At 28.8% G+C, this 18,783-nt stretch overlaps 1 protein-coding gene and 1 pseudogene across 1 annotated transcript; both read right to left on the reverse strand.

The window, feature by feature from the left end:
- Positions 1-2,685: 2,685 nt before the first annotated feature.
- On the reverse strand, positions 2,686-11,593 carry LOC114180739 (annotated as a pseudogene).
- A 2,737-nt stretch (positions 11,594-14,330) lies between these two features.
- LOC114180740 lies at positions 14,331-15,550 on the reverse strand. Its single transcript, XM_028067036.1, has 5 exons — positions 15,392-15,550; positions 15,076-15,259; positions 14,813-14,909; positions 14,593-14,714; positions 14,331-14,519 (listed from the first exon to the last, which is right to left on the reverse strand). The coding sequence occupies exons 1-5, from the start codon at positions 15,548-15,550 to the stop codon at positions 14,431-14,433; spliced, it is 651 nt and encodes a 216-aa protein (XP_027922837.1). The 3' UTR covers positions 14,331-14,430.
- Between the last annotated feature and the right edge of the window lie 3,233 nt (positions 15,551-18,783).

An 18,783-nucleotide genomic window follows, 5' to 3' on the forward strand; every position in this document is an offset into this window, starting at 1 on the left:
TTCTTTTAGGGTTTTGGCCCATGTATTATCCTACTCCTGGAGCATGTATTTTGAATACCGTTGTACTTTTCTTTCGGCTTTAGTATTGACATCATGGTGTACCTTAATCTTCTCTTCTAGCACTTTTGGTATAACTGTAATGGTTTAAACATGTGTACCTTTTTGGTACTGCCATTCTATATTATATCTTGTGTGATATTTCATTTATAGATTTATTTTCTATTAAATGGGACTACTTTAATAATAAAAAAACTAAAAGCATACTCATGAAAAAAAAATCTCAGACCTTAAATCAAACTCACAAGCACAATTTCATAACAAAAAACAAAAAACAAAATTGTGTTTAAAAACATATACATTTTTTAGTTTAAAATCGTGTTCCATTTTCATAATATTTCTAAATTTTACTCATTTTAACAAAACCCAATAAAAATTAAACCATTTTTTCATCATAAATTTAGCCATCAAACCAACCTCTTTCACATAATCTTTTTAGAATTCGAGTTGAAGTCCTATATTAAATAAAAATAAATAAAATGATCAGTATATAAAAAAATAGTTATTATTGGAATACTCATACTTAATAGAGAAATGTTCTAATAAACATGAGAAATTGTTTAAAATAACTTAAATTTCCATATTAAATAAGAATGTTTAAAATGAGTAATATACTAGTTTTTTACCCGTGCAATGCACGGGATTATTTATAATAATTATCATCAATTATATATTGTAAACAAAGTTTCAATAACCATTTATTATAAACAATTATATTGTAATATAATAAAGTTCAATATTCATAATTGATGAAGTACACAACTATATTGTCATATAACAAAGTTCAATGACCATAATTCATCAACATTAAAAAATTATTGTTAATCTAATCACAACAACAACCATTCACGAATACTTCAACATTTGATTCGATGAAATCATTGTCTACTTGAAAGACAACAATATCTCCTTCTTTTAATTCATTTTCAGAACAAAATAGCCTCTAACCTTGACCAATCTTTGTTGAACTTCGTTGTTTGTTGGATATTAGTATTTTGCAATTCACTATAGTTTTATGCCTTATAAGAAAGACGTCTTCTACCTTGACCTCCCGAATAAAGTTGGCAAACTTTGATGGCAAATCCTACATCATTAAAACGTTTATTGTTAGTATAAGTATTTGAATTTAATTATAGTAATAAGCATAATAATAAATAAGAAGGAATATACCAAGTGACTTGCTTTACTTTGATACTTTGACAATTTCACTGAAAATATAGATCTTGTATTTTGATGAGTAATACGGTTCATAAATGTTGTCCAACTTGTTCGTGTACATCCACCTTTAAACACTGTTAGGTGAAATAAACAATTTCCCAAATACTGAAACTGGATGTGAGTCACTTTGAATTTGATACAAATTTCTCATATTAAACCAACCTTCAGTGATCCTTGGGTTATCTGAATCCATGTTATAGGTAATTGTTGTGCTCATACCATTTACATCTACCAAGTGCCACTGTGGGCCTAATTCGTGTGCATAACCAACAGCAAAGTGTCAATCAACAAACAAAAATGGCTACAAAATAATGAGGACACTAAATTATTTTCAAACAATAAAGACATTATGAATAATTTTTCTGCAATAAAAGAATGAAAAACAAAACATATATAAGTTGTCAACAGACAAATATATCAACAAAAAATATATTTATTTATAACAGACGTTGATAAAAATTGAATTCAGAATTAATAATTCTTTTAAAAAATAAATACAAAGAATAAAAAACTGAAAAATTTCTGAACATTGAAATAATAAACAAACTCAAGTGAAAGGTGCAGTACATACGTTATGAATACAGAACACTGCGAACCACATAGAACAGAAAATCTCAATGCAGGGTAATAGATCTAAATTTGTAATTGTGTTAAAATTGAAGACAAACCTTAGAGAATATGTAGATGGTGTTGAACTTCCAAAGTATTGTTCTCTGATCTTGGGTTTGGTCCATTTCCAATTTTGTAATTGTAGAGAAATGGAGGTTCAAATGTAGTGTTGAGTGAAGGATGTGTATGAAATGGTAAAGTGAAAGTTGTGAATGAATGGAAAACTTTAAGTCAGAATAGAGAACATTGTCACGTGCAAACAGTGACAACAAATTTAAAATTGTTATTGTTCTTGTCAGAAAAAGTAACAGATAAAATAAAGTATAGAAGTTACAGGTAAAGTAACAGCAAAAATATATAATTCAGATTCTTTAACATTTAGAAAATTAAACAAATGAAATGCAATTATGTCAATTCGGATTTAGTAACACCCAAGCACATGTATGTAGATATTTATTGTTGACAATACAGTAAAGCAACAAATAACAATTGAAAACCAACATATATATAACTAATAAAAGAAACAATAGTGTATTAATATATAAGAAGCATTACTGGAATTCAAAGAAGTAGCTCGTGGAAAAAAATGATAAACAATGAAAGTATGAAAACATTTATCAATCACTATATTATACAGTTCTAATATGCATGAACTGTAATGTGCACCAAAATTTGTATATGGACCCAAAAAATAAAGTAATCTACACCAATTGTAATCTGCAAGGTAAAAAATAAATACAGTTAAATGTAAAATAATTGAAAAATTGTAAGAATTATATAAAAGTAATTTGTATACCTTTATCAAAGATTTTCAAAGATTTCTTTGTAAACCACATTTGTAGTTGTAGTGGTTACTTTTCCATCTTCATCCAGAATTAAGATTTTTAGTCCTTTCTTTGATGTGACTCTAGAAACTGCTACGTACAATTGTCCATGAGTAAAAACTGGGCGAGGAAGATAAAGTTCAACTTTAGAAAGAGTTTGACCTTGGCTTTTGTTTATTGTCATCGCAAAGCATAAGGATATTGGAAATTGCCTCCTTTGAAATTTGAACGGGATGCTGGAATCATAAGGTGTCAAGTTCATTCTTGGTATGAATATTTTGTGACCAACATTTTTGCCAGTTATTACTGTAGCAGAGATAACATTCTTTCCCAAATCATTAACTTGTAACCTTGTACCATTGCACAAACCATTTGCTTGATCAATGTTTCTTAAAAGCATAATTGGTACGCCAACTTTCAATTTAATCTTATGATTTGGAATTCTTGAACATTTAATATCATTTAGAAACTCTTGAGTAAACCACTCACCTTGAATTTCTTGATCATCATCAGATTGGCAAGGAGTGTCTGAACTTAAATAAACTTGTTCTTCACCAGGAATCAAAGATAAAATGAAGTCATTTACTTGTTCAACACTATCAATTGTAGGGCAAAGTATTGCACCATCATCAAAGAATCTAGGAGTCATGATATTTTCAATTAGACCACCATAAACAAATTTGACTAAAGAAAGTAAAGGTGTTTCACTTTCCTGAATTATAAGATCTGTTGGTATTGAAAGGTTGGCTTCACCACTTTCATTCAAATTCATATTTCCATCTCCAATTTTAAGAATCCAATCAGCAAATTCTTTTATATCTTTTGCACTTTCATTTGAAGTAGCAGTCTTTAACCTCATGTTTTGTGATAGCTTAAGAACTGTGCAATATTGCCACAAATCAGAATAGTTAATTGATGAGTTCACAATATCATACCTTGATCCCTTTCTTACTACTGGCAAGATTTGTCTAAAATCACCGCCCAAGACCACCACCTTTCCACCAAATGGTTTGTCAGCATTATGTTGATTCGTAGCTCTCATAATGTCTCTCAATGTTCTATCAAAAGCTTGAAAGCATAGCTTATTCATCATAGGAGCTTCATCCCATATTATAAGTTTTGCTTCCATCAATAGTTTAGCACGAAGACTTCCTTGATTGATGTTACATGTTGATTCATCATTGATTGCTAATGGTATGCAAAAAGTAGAATGAGCAGTTTTACCTCCAGGAAGCAATAAAGATGCAATGCCACTTGAAGCTACATTAAGGGCAATCATTCCCTTTGCTCTAATAGCAGCTGACAAAAGTTTCCAGAGATATATTTTTCCAGTACCACCATAACCATATAAGAAAAAGAAATTCCCTACCTCTGAGTTCACTGCTGTCATAATTCTGTTATAAACATGTAGTTGCTCATTAGTGACAGACTGTAATAGAGATTGATGTAACTTCTCCATTTGTTCTTTATCATAATTCATTTCATCAACAATGAACCTGTTCTGAAATTTGAATGAATTTGAAAGATCGGGTTGAGGAATGTAACTATAATCTGATAAAGCTCAGCCATTTGAATTTAGAAGTTCTTGTACTTCTAGTAAGCAAAGATTGTGTAAATCATGCTCTTCAATTTGAAAATCTACAAAATAGAATATGTAATTAATACATAATTATGGAAAAAATAGTGTAGAATAATTCAATTTAGTACCTGGTATGTTCAAGTCTTTTCTTTTTTGATATAGGATACCATCTACAAGTAAAGTTCAAGTTGCATCCCAAACAACATTTGGCTTAGACATTGTATTCATGATTAACAAAGCAACAAATAACCTTCTAAGTTGATTTCCAGATGCAAGATGGCTAGCCTCTTTAATGGCATCAATGAATTCTTTGTCATCTGCCAATAATCCTAATTCTTGGCAAGCCTCTTGGTATGTGGAGAATGTTTTACCATTAATTGTCTTTATACTATCATGATCAATACAACCTTTTTGTTTTGTTAGTAAGATTCTTATGTAGTAGCATTCACCTGATCCTGGAGGAACATATGTTAGTCGACCAATACTATAACCTTGCTTTCTTGGTTTCCATTGTTTTTGTTGAGACATCCAAACAAACTTTGTTGGAAATTCAGCATAGGTCAAGTTTCTACCTTCCTCAAATTTTTTGTTAGCTTCAAACCAAGCTAGGAACATGGTGTTCATATTCTCATTCATATGCAATACATCATCAATTCGATCATCATCTTTAAACAAAACTGGTTGTTGATCTTGTAAGTGAAAAGTTAATCGTTGAATAGCTGGCCACCGATGATGGATATCAAAACCAAAAATTCGCCAAACTGCTTCACATGCAGATAAATATCTACAATCATAGTATCTTTTTATCTCATCAACAATATGCATCTCTGTAGATTCATTCTCCTTGTCTGTAATTTTAATTGTTGCTCTATCAGGACCTTTGTTTACATATTTGAACAAATACTTGATTGAGTTGGATTTGTTGCAATATTCTGTATTAACATGAGCTTGATAACGCATTAAGAGAAGAGGACTATACGGCACCACATTTGCATTACCTAATTTATGTCCATTTTTCAACACAAATAAACCATCATCTCTACGTCTATATACAGGATATCCATCTTCATCAATTGTAGTTGAATGTCTAAATTTTTTAGGAAAAAATTTAGAACACCGACCTTCTTTCATACATGGCGAGTTGAATCTAGCAGCTCCGCAAGGACCATGTATCATATATGTTTGAACAACCTTTGAAAGTTTAGGATAGAGATCTGGATGAGGAAGTTCAGCAGAGATAACTTGATCTATATGCTTTGCATTTTCTAACTTGTTAGAGTCACTCAACCATAGTAATATATGAGCATGTGGCAGACCTCTCTTCTGAAATTCAACTGTATACATACTTAAATTTGTAAGATAATTATTAGAGAAAACAATAGGCAGTAAGAAAAATAAATTAAGAAAATTAAAATTGTATACCTGCATTGACTTTGCCAAAGAAATTATTCTTCTTGAAATCGGTCATCATTTGGTCTAATTTCATTTTAAAAACTCTGCAAACTATGTCTGGCCTATCTGAAGCAGTTAATCCTCTTGATTTGACAAAATCAACAATTTCAGGCCAATTTACATTACATGTGATTGTTATAAACAAATCTGGATAGCCATACCTCTTGCAAATTGCCATAACATCTTGGCAATTATTGAACATGTATCTCATACCACCTGTAAATGAAGCTGGAAGAACAATACGCTTACCAATGGAAGAAGGATCAGTTTCACCTTTGTTAACAGCTTCTTGTAACCCATTCAGAATATCTGAACGAATGAGTTTTTGATTATTTCGTATAAAAGACAACCTTTGGGCTTCAATCATGGTGTATGTATCCACTAAAAACTGTTGAAACAATCTACGTGAATTTACAACATTACCAAATTCAACCTTTCTATCTTGTATTCTGAAAGCAATGAATTCTCGTAAAGAAATGCGAATTCTCTTTCTACTTTGTCCATATTTTTGACAATCTCTAATTGGAATATCCTCTTGATAACCATCCTCTCCATATGGGAAAATCAAAGGATATTGAAGAGGAATGAAACATGTGTGTGTTTCATGTAGTCTTGTTAATTGACCAGAAACTTTCTTGACAATGATGTCCCTTCCTACATCTAAGGTGCTCAAATCACCAACAATCAATGCTGCCACTTCATCTGCTACTGGTGTATTATATACTATAGGATCCTTAAAGCGATGTCTAAATAACCTCAATCCAAAATCTGATTGTTCATGATCATGTATAAAATCTCTTACTCTTCTGAATGTTTGAGCAAGTACATTGTGTTTGTCAATCATTTTCTTCAATTCTTCGATCAATGATTTATCAAATATGGATTGCTGACTATCAGACCTGAAAAATTAAAAATTAGTCAATTATATGCGCAATGATGGCTAAAACATAAAGAAACTATTTAAACATACCCAAAGTGACTAACTCTGTTGCTTGTTTCATTTTCTGTGTCATAAATATATAGTTGTGCAAATTTGGGATTTGATCCTTTTTCAGGCAATAAACTTCCAATGTGATGGTAATTTTGACCACTAAGAATAAATTGAAGAGGACCTGATCCATCGTTGATTGAGGAATGGATCTTAGCACCAATGGATGTAAATGAGAACATGTTGTTGTAACTTCTTATGTAATGTAAGAAATTCTGGCTTGTACTGTCTTCTCCTTTTAACAACTTTTGAAGCAATTGTGGAGGTTTCTTCAACAATAGAAGTTGTACTTTTCCCTTTTGACAACAAAGAGAGAAATCAACTTGTTTTAATCTTTTGCATTTATCAGATCTTTCTTCGTACCACAGTTGAGCTTGACAATAGGGAAACTCAAGTGAACACTCCCCAACATCAACATTTCCTAAGTACATAAAAAACATATATGTCAGTAATTAAATAACATTTATACTTAAATATAAAAACACTAAAAAGTATTGTTTCACCTTGAATTTCAGCTTTTGAATACAAATCAGATTTGAAATGTCCAATTATGTTATCTGAAAGAAACATAAAGTATTTATTATTTAAAATGAACCATTATTGATTACCATCATTTTCATCTTCTTCAGAATTATTGTCAAAATCCAATATCTTCGAAATAGATCTAATAGCTTGCTCCCGAGAAGGCTGACAAAATTGTAAACCTTTAACATAGATTGAAATTAATATTAGCAAGCTGAATTTGTAACAATTAAAGAAATTAAAGTAATGAAATGAATTTTGTTTATATTATAAATTACCATGACTTTGGTGTTGTTGAACATAAAAAGGATTAACAACTTCAGAAAAAGCACAAGAATTTAGTGAAGCATGACTGGAGCTGCTACCCACAATTTCTTTAGGTAACAGTTCTTCTGTATTAAACACATTGATTTTGCTTCTTCCAATAGGACAATCAAATTGAACAATACCTGCAGGTACATCCATAAATTAATGAACTAAATATTATTGATATATATGATTTTGTAATTCTGTTCTTAATTTAATTTATCATTGAAATATAATTGTAAATAGTAAAATATATTAGTGGTATACATTTGAATAACTAAAATAACTTCAATTTCAGTATGCACAACTCAATTTTAAAACAAAAAATAGTAAAATATATTAAAGCACTAATATATTAAGAGAAAAGCATTAAAAAAATTAATATATTTTTCATTTGTACCTGTGTTGTTACTATTGCTGTTTTGCAAAATTGGAGCATTGGTAGATCCAATGGATGTAGAACCATGAAATTATAATAAGAGAGGTAGTAATAGAAAAATTTAATATGAAAGAAATTCAATTGAAGATAAGATAATAATAGATATATAAAGAATTAGTATTTAATCATTTTTATTACGCTTGTAATTACTTTTATCTGCCAACTTCTGATTTATAATAAGTTTCCTTCTTCTTCGTGCAGCTTTCCCATTATTTTGTTCAAGTTCTGCAAAATGCAATTAAAAAAAGGATTATGAAATGAATTTAAAGATGAAACCAATTAATTATGAAATGATGTCATCTAATATCAATGTGTGTTAATTGTATAATATGCATTAAAGATGAATAATGAGATTAATAAGTATGCAGTGCTAGCATTTGTACTGAATTTGAATGAAAATTAAATTAAAAAATAAACTTACCACAATATGTCAACTCGGAAAGTGGCTTTCTAATAGTAGATTGAATTCTTTTATTCTGCACGTCTGTATCTTCATTGAGAGATAAGTAGGTTTTGCTAGTTGAATCTGGCGTAACATTTTCTTTCGATACTGGTAGAATAGTTAAAAAGTCAAATGAGAAAAGAATAGATGTAAAATGAATGCATTAATAAAGATTTGTGTTAGTGCAATCAATGGATTCGGATTTGTGAACGAAATGAAAAATAGTTTGACAACAATGAATGCAGTAATAAATTTGTTGGATGAAATGTATAGTGAATGAAAAGATTATTACCACAATATCTTAACTGAGAAAGAGGTGTAGTATTTGGAAAAGCAAATGCTTCAGTTGGACTGGATTTGTCCTCATTTGTTAATGAAATTAAAATAAGAAAAAAAAAATAACATAGATGAAGCAAGATTAGAATTTGCATCTTTGTTTTTATGTATGAGTGTAGATTTAATTGGATGAGAAACGAATGAAATGAGCTCCAAAAAATGAAGAAACTTAAAAATGCAATGTCAGAAACATAAAAATATTGAACCTGTGGACTTCATCAAGGTATTGGAAAAATTTTGTGGGATAATGTTCTTCCTTTTTCTTCTTCCATTTGTTGAATCCATTTTGTTGTGATAATGTTCAAAGTGTGCAGAAGTTATGCATTGTATTGTGGTATTATGATGTTTTACAAATTCATTACATGTTGGAGGAAGATTTAAAATTAGAAATAGAAAACTAATAACAAAAGCAATTAACAATGCACTGTGAAGAAAGTAAAGCAGAGAGGAAGAAAAAACCTATTAGTATATGTAGGCACATTTTTAGTATTCAACCAACATTCTTCCTGATGATTCAGGTACTGTCAGTACAAACTTTTGACAAAAAACAACAAACATTTCATTGATATGGAAATATCAGAACTGAACAAATAACTTAAAATTTGGAAAAGCGTACCTTTTGAAAAAGATTTGATCTGCAAAGTCCAAATTGATGATTTTCAGACAATGCAAAGCCTCATTTCAGAATGTGGATCTGTGATATATGTCCTTTTTTGCCAAGCACAAAAGTACTATGTTTTGTAATAGTCAACCATTAAAGTAAACATTTGTTTGTACATTGAGTGTAACATGCAAGTACTAAAGAAAGGGCAAAAGAAAATTATTTTATTGTTTTCAAGTTTAGAAATGAAAAAAAAAATCGAAGAAATAAAATTTAAATTAAAAAACTTGTAAGAGAGTTCAAAATGAAATGGGTTTTAATGTTTTCATGGTTACTCTATTACTAAAAAACAATTTCAATAAATTTTACAAGAAATATTAAAATATTTTTTGTAAAGAAATTAATAAAATCTTTTGAAAATTATATTCAGTTAGTATGTCCAATTATTAGTACTGCAGAATATCAACTTGGCTTCTTTATTATTACTTCTAACCTTTTTTTAAAGAAAAACAATCAAATATTTTAACATATTTAAATTCTTATCATAATCATTTAAAAGTATTTATAGTATCGGAAATGAAAATTTATTTTAGAAAATCAGTACTTAAATAAAATTTGTATTACGAAAATAATTAAAATATAAAACTTGACGATAATTAAATTAGGTTAAATACTTTTAGATATGGCTTCTAATTATTAGAAACAACAAAAAAAAGATGCTAAAACTATTACAAACAAAATAAAACCAAAGTACTTTCAAAGTTCTTCAAAAAAACATACATAATATAAATAGTAAACTAAAAGAAAAGTGCAATATTAGAAACTGCATTCTTTGTGGACGTATACTTTGATCTTCTTCTTTTTCATTTTTTTGTCCGCTAGAAACACAAGAATATCTCCTTCTTCCAAACGATTGAATGTGCAGAAGTCCTTCCATCCCTTCCCAATCTTACTTGACTTCTTTGGTGTATTACGGAGCAGAAGTTTACATTGAACAATGAAGGTGTTGTGACGTCCCTGCAATTCCAACCTCCTCAATCTATGTTTACGAAGGTAATCTGCAAAGTCAGATTGTAGGTCCTGAAAAAAGAACAAAATAAGACCACAAATAAAAATATATAAAGAAAACAAAATATAAAACCAAAATAATAAAATTATAAGTTCACCAGATGGCTTCCTTTGCATTGAGATTTTGACAATTTGACTCTAAACATATGTTTTTTTCGCAACCGAATTAGGTTTGAAAGAAATTTGGCACCAGTCGATATTGTAGACATGTTGGGGAATACAATGATGTGGAAGGTAGAATTGCCAACATATCTAAATACAATTTGATGGATATGTTGCAGTTTATAAAAAACTCGTAGACTATACCAACCATCCGTCAGAACGGGATGATTCACATCCATATTAAAGGTTAACTGATGTTGATTCCCTTCAATATCTTCCAAGTGCCAAACGGGTCCTAATTCCTCACCAAAAATAGCGAAAAATATTGGATCAACATGTCCAAACTCCTAATGAGACAAAAAACAGATAGAAAGGTCAAAAAGATGAATAAGACAAATATGAAACTGATGATGAAAGCATAAATATTAAAATACAGGAATAAAAACATGCATGGGTGATGTAAAACTGATAAAAACAAAAAACAGAAAAGTAGTGAATTTGAATGGTTAATGAAAAAAGTTGACATCTTTAGAAGAAACCAATAGTAAGTCAGAGTTCAAACAAAGTAAAAATATAAGTTGTCTTATGAAAGACAAAAAAGGTGGACATAGATGAGAAATGCATCAAAAACAGTAGTTTTAACTGATTTCAATGATTATTGAAGAAAGATGACATTTTGATAACAAAAAAATGAAATGAAGTAAGATTTGGGGAATAGATGACGAAGGAAAATATAGTTTAACATACATGAAGCATGGGAAACAAATAGAAAAAAACGACCTTTGAAAGATTATTGCAGAAAGTTTGAATTTTTAGAAAGAAAATCGAGAATAAGTAATATTGTGTAAAAAGTGAAAACATAAATACATGTTTTTGAACGATTAAGATGGATGACGAAGCAATGTGGTACGGTCTAAACTTAAAAAAAAACATCAAAGCACATATTTTTTTTAAGTTTTTGTGAAGTAGACGTACCTGATTATGAACAAAATGATACGTGGTGAACCTTCCTAAAGTTTTTCTGGCAGTGACACTCAAAGAGGAATCCATGGAAGCAAGTGTAGGGAAGTGACCTTTCTTTTTCAGTGATTTTGTAAAAACATAAAACTTGATAGTAAATAAGGAAAACAGACGGTTATATAGATATGAAAAGACTTGTAATTAAAGAGAAAGCTTTTTGAAAATTGAATCATATTTAATAATATTTTAAAATTAATTTTGAGAAAGTAAAAATAACTTTAAAAATAATATACATTTTTAAAATAAATAAAAACAAATAAGAATTTGAAAGAGTAATAACAGATAAAAATAATATAATAAAAAATTCAGAAAAAAGAAAACTAATTAATAAAAGAATAAAATATAATATTAAAAGTTAATATATAGATATGAAAAGACTTGTAATTAAAGAGAAATTAAAGAAGGGTTTTTCAAAATTCAATGCTACTTAATAAAATTTTAAAATTAATTTTGAGAAAGTAAAAGTAACTTTAAAAAAATTATAAAGAAATGAACATTTTTTTAATAAATAAAAACAAATAAGAAGTTGAAAGAGTAATAGCACATAAAAATAATATAATAAAATATTAAGATAAAAGATAACTAATTAATAAAAGAAGAAAAGATAACATTTAAAAAATTGTACCATTATGATTAAGAAAATAAAAATCAACTTTTATCCTTTAAATGCAAAGTTACAAATGTTTTTTGATTTGTTAATCAATCTGTTTGATGAAGGAATCATGGTTTTGAAAACATGAAATAAATTGTATATGTTACGAAAACAATAATGTAGTTGAAAAATATACATAGATAAAAACTTAATGACTTTGATGTAGCTAGCATCATAATGTAGTTGACATTAAAAATAATATCAAAACTTCGACATTAGGCTAGCAATATATACTAAATTTTAAAAATAAGCATATACAACAAAACGTATATAAATTTAAAGAAATCTATTTAAAAAAGGTAAACAAATAGTGAAAATAAAGGATTTTTTATAAACCAAAACAAAAGGAAAAACCTATGCTGAAATTAATTAATTTAATGTAGCTAGCATGATTATGGTGTTGACAATGTCAAATTATATCAACACACTTTGATTCAGCTAGCAAATTTTGAATGTAAAGATAGAGTACAGAATTAAAAATAAGCATGAAATCTATTCAGAATTAAATTAAAACATAGTTGAAGTAATATTGTTTTCAAAATAACAACCAAATGGTCATGAGTACAAATACATAACAGCAGCAAATGTTTTTCAAAAAAATAACATAATAAACATAAAAATCCAAATAAAGTCTATCACTTTTCAATCTTTATATTCTTCTTCAACATCTTCACTGGAATCTTCTTGTTTTCTTGAACCATAGATCGACTTTGTCTTTTAAGTACTGGAACAGGTGGTTGAGTCCCCAAATCAAGATTGTCCAGATGAGATGATTCTTTGCGGGTTAACTCATGAATTTGAACATCAATTACATTTTTATTTTTCAAGGATTCTTCGGGAGGAACATGGCTTGATACTATATTGTTCAAATAATCACTTAGAGTTTCAAGATCATTTGATTCTTCTGTGAATTTGATCAACAGATCCTAATAAAAAAAAACAGATTAGCATATACAAAGCTTTACAAAATAAGTTAAATTGTAATCTTCAACTACCTCTGCAATGGAATCAGATGAGATTTGATTTGTTCGCTCATTTAATTTGCTTTCTTCTTCATTTGCAAAGTATAGATCCTAAAAATTGTATACAATATTAATAATAATAAAATTTAAGAAAAAAATAGGCTAACACGTGAAAAAAAATATAAAAAAAAACTTACCAAAGACTTAATTTCAACATCAGAAAAGTTTTCAATTACTTTTTCATCCATGCAAACTTTTTTAACTCTGAATGATTGTTCAAATTTGCTATTATAATCATTCTTGCACTTAACTTTGAACAGATAGGTCTTATCAATTAGGACTTCAAACTCTTTAGGCAAGTCTCCAGCAGCAGTGTTCTATTAAAAAAAAGATTAATATAAATGATGTAAATTAATATAAAACAACTACTGTACAACAATAATGAGTAAAATAAGTGGAAATGAAGTACCCAATATAGAATAGGAAATAATTGATTGTGAATTCATTTGAAAATTATACAAAACATTTAAGTTAAATGTCAACAATATAAGCAGAAATGATTATTTTAAAAACTTAACCTTGTCTTGCAAGTCAAGAATGTCAGAGCATGATTTCTTCAACATTGCACTTGCATCACGATCAAATACAACAAAAGTTGTAGAATCCGTAGCATCAATTACACGAAGTTTCAGTTTAAACCTAAAAAAAACAATAAAGACATTATGAACATTATTAAGTTTTCTTAATATTATATTAATAAAATCATGTTGTGAATATTGAAAATATTACCTAGGTGTAACCTTAATGACATGCTTGTTACACTTTTCACAAAAAAACATTTTGGAATCAGGATAAACTGCTTTGTTGCAGATACATGCTGTATACCACCAATCATCATGATCTAGCACATGTTTGATAGTAGCTTTTACTACAAAAGTACTTTCCTGTAAAATAAAGAATATTCATTAAATTATGAACAAAAAAATAAATAGTCATTAAATAAAAAAATTTATGTGGAACATAGAGACAAATATTTGAACCTGCTTAAAATCTTTTAGACCTTCAATTGAACTCCTAGGATGCAGCTTAATGAAATCATCTTCTAAGCTAACTTTAGAAGAACCACAAAGTTGGGTAAGAGCTTGAGAAGGAGATTCAGTATTATCCCACATCCTACGTTAAAAAAATATGTTATATTACAAAGATATACATATATCTATCTATAAACAAAGATATATGTTATGTATATAGACTTACATTTTTTTCAACTTGGTTGCATCTTCACCATCACAATTAAAAATGATCTTGGTACAGTTCACACAGTTTTGAATAGAAACTTTATCTACAAAAGAGAAAATGTCAAAAAGATTTTTATTCATTATTACAACTGTAATAATGTGGTTTATGTTAGTTACCTTGGAAGGTCTTCACTTTGCAATAATGCAAAGCAATGACAACATGTTGATCCTCTCCAGAGGCCAGAAATGCATTTAACATATCAACATATTGACCAAATAAAGTACACTCCAGTTGCAAACTATTGAATGTTAAAAATCACATAAAAAGAGAAGTAGATGAAATACATGAAGAAAAATAAAAAACAATAAAGAACAAAAACAAATGAAATCTGCTTACCCATCAGCTTCAATAAGGATGACATTCATTTTGGTTTTCTTACCAGCTTTCTCTAGCTCCCTCTCTGTTCCAACACCAGTAAACATCCCAATCACATCTACAGAAAGAGGAAAAAGAAAGAAAAAAATTAACAAAAAGTTATACAAAAAAATGAAGAAAAATAAGCAAAACATATTTACTAACTAAGTAATCTGTGTCAAAACCAGCAACTATGATTATTGAAAAAGGGGTGTATGAAGTTGTAGTTTTCGGAACTAAGGTACTTTGCACCATATTGACCTTGGTTCCAAATTGGAAGTTGATCTTATAGGCATGTTTTGTGGTTCTATAACAACCACCATTACATGAAACACTGAAAGATTGGATGGTGTAAACCTTGTCCTCTTTGATTTCAGACTGGAATTTGTATATCAATGTGCGTCTAACAGATGCATGGATGAGTACACCCTGAAAAAACAGATTCATAAATGAAAAAATAGAAGCAGATTTAAACTTATAAAAACATATCTAAACTTTTGGGTAAAAAAAAATTTAGGAAAAGTCAAAAAATAAAAGCCGTTTATAGTTTAAGGAAGATACCTCTTGGTCTTGAAGAACAATTTCCATGGAAAATGGAGTTTTTCCTTTTGTGTAATCTTCAACAAACCATAACCTTACAACTCTTGCAAGGATATTCCAACTCTCCTTCTCAGGGTTTAGTTCTTGTAAAGAGTGAGTGTGTTTTTGGATAACAGACATGGTTGAAGGAATGAGGGAAATGAGGGAAATCAGAGTAGAGTAAGGAATGAAGAAAGGTCTGTAGAAATGTATTTGTACAAAACATAAAAACATAAAAAGAATAGATTGGAAAATCATAAATACAAAACAACACCATACGCATGCTCTGGTTTTCATTTCACAAATTTAGAAACAATCTGCAAAAGCAAAAGCAGATTTTGAAATGAAAAAAGATATTTACTGAAACAACACGCAAAGTGTGGTTTAGGTTAAACAAATGGAGTAAAAATTGGAAAAAGTGACTGACAAAAATACGAAGATGAAAGAAAAAAACAAAAGCTGTTTTTCACATGGCTCAATGTTGTGCAATAAAAGGAAATATGGCAGAAAGCAGTACAAAAAGAAAACAAAAAGTAACTTTAAATGTTGGAAAAGGTTGACAAATCAACGAAAATAGGAAATAAAGATCTGATTTCAAGTTTCAAGTTTGAACATTTGAAAGTAATGAAAAAAGTAAGGGGAATGCAATATTCATAACTAATCAACAACATGCAATAGGCAACTAAAATATATTTTTAAAACTATAATATGGAAGATCTTTGAATCAAAGATACAACAATTAAGAATCAAACAAAGAACATCAGACATCAAAAAATCAATAACAAAGAAAGACATGTTTAATCAAAACACATGAATTAAACAATTAAACAATACAACATATTAAAGGAATTAATTTGATTACAACATATTCTGATCAGCAGTGGATAAAAAGAAATTTGATCAACAACTGGAATACGTAGTGCACGTCAGGATGAAGTTATCTTATTAGAGTTAATGAAGGAATGAACCCAAAAATAATCTACATAAACCAAAAAAAAAATATGAGTTAGAACAACATATCAGATTGATGAAGTAAGATAAAATATAAAATTAACATAAAAATGAAATAAACCTCAAATGTTGGGGTTCGAATTAAGCAAACCTGAAATGGTGGGATTTCTTGAAAGTTGATGTATAATCGCATCAAATTTGAGCAAACATTAACAATAAAAAAGATTAAGAAGTGAAGCAACTTTATCAGTTAATATAAACCAATAAAACATGCAATAGGTGACAAAAATAGTTTTTTAAAACTGTAATATGGAAGATCTTTGAATGAACGATACAACAACAAAAGAAATCAATACAACAAATTCATAAATAATTCATAAAGAATCAACAACAAATTATCTTATGAAATAAGATGGCAACAGATTCTGCATTTAAAGTTGAGGGACAATAAGATCAAGCTCAAAGTTCTTCACCAGACATCAGAAAATCAATAACAAAGAAAGACATGTTTAATCAAAACACATGAATTAAACAATTAAACAATACAACATATTAAAGGAATTAATTTGATTAAAACATATTCTCATCAGCAGTGGAGAAAAAGAAATTTGATCAGCAACTGGAATACATAGTGCACGTCAGGATGAAGTTATCTTATTAGAGTTAATGAAGGAATGAACCCAAAAATAATCTACATAAACCAAAAAAAAAAAAGAGTTAGAACAACATATCAGATTGATGAAGTAAGATAAAATATAAAATTAACATAAAAATGAAATAAACCTCAAATGTTGGGGTTCGAATTAAGCAAACCTGAAATGGTGGGATTTCTTGAAAGTTGATGTATAATCGCATCAAATTTGAGAAAACATTAACAATAAAAAAGATTAAGAAGTGAAGCAACTTTATCAGTTAATATAAACCAATAAAACATGCAATAGGTGACAAAAGTATATTTTTAAAACTGTAATATGGAAGATCTTTGAATGAACGATACAACAACAAAAGAAATCAATACAACAAATTCATAAATAATTCATAAAGAATCAACAACAAATTATCTTATGAAATAAGATGGCAACAGATTCTGCATTTAAAGTTGAGGGACAATAAGATCAAGCTCAAAGTTCTTCATCAGACATCAGAAAATCAATAACAAAGAAAGACATGTTTAATAATAACACATGAATTAAACAATTAAACAATACAACATATTAAAGGAATTAATTTGATTAAAACATATTCTAATCAGCAGTGGAGAAAAAGAAATTTGATCAGCAACTGGAATACGTAGTGCACGTCAGGATGAAGTTATCTTATTAGAGTTAATGAAGGAATGAACCCAAAAACAATCTACATAAACCAAAAAAAAAAATGAGTTAGAACAACATATCAGATTGATGAAGTAAGATAAAATATAAAATTAACAAAAAATGAAATAAACCTCAAATGTTGGGGTTCGAATTAAGCAAACCTGAAATGGTGGGATTTCTTGAAAGTTGATGTATAATCGCATCAAATTTGAGCAAACATTAACAATAAAAAAGATTAAGAAGTGAAGCAACTTAATAGTTAATAGAAACCAATAAAACATGCAATAGGCGACAAAAATAGATTTTTAAAACTGTAATATGGAAGATCTTTGAATGAACGATACAACAACAAAAGAAATCAATACAACAAATTCATAAATAATTCATAAAGAATCAACAACAAATTATCTTATGAAATAAGATGGCAACAGATCCTGCATTTAAAGTTGAGGGACAATAAGATCAAGCTCAAAGTTCTTCATCAGACATCAGAAAATCAATAACAAAGAAAGACATGTTTAATCAAAACACATGAATTAAACAATTAAACAATACAACATATTAAAGGAATTAATTTGATTAAAACATATTCTCATCAGCAGTGGAGAAAAAGAAATTTGATCAGCAACTGGAATACGTAGTGGACGTCAAGATGAAGTTATCTTATTAGAGTTAATGAAGGAATGAACCCAAAAACAATCTACATAAACAAAAAAAACAAAAAAATGAGTTAGAACAACATATCAGATTGAAATGGTAGGGTTTGAGTCTGATTCAGCAGAGACATCGAGAGGGTTTCAAAAGGTACATAACCACAAAAAAAATCTACACAAAGAAAAAAATGAGTAAGAAATGAAAAATTAGGGTTTCAAAATTAAAAGTGAAGAGATAAAAGTTATTACCCAAGAGCGATGGAGAGCGTTTGAGGCGGCGTCAAAGAGATGGGCGCACAAAAGAACAAAAACAATCTACAGAAACAAAACAAACCAAAAAATGAGTTAGAAGACAAAAAAATTGATGTTAACGAAGTTGGATTCACTGAGTCTAAGAACAAAAAATTAGGGTTTGAGGATCGCGTTTCAGGCGGCGTCAGAGAGCTGGCTAAGGTTT

The sequence above is a fragment of the Vigna unguiculata genome, chromosome 4 (genome assembly GCF_004118075.2).
Source record: "Vigna unguiculata cultivar IT97K-499-35 chromosome 4, ASM411807v1, whole genome shotgun sequence".
Taxonomy (NCBI): Eukaryota; Viridiplantae; Streptophyta; class Magnoliopsida; order Fabales; family Fabaceae; genus Vigna; species Vigna unguiculata.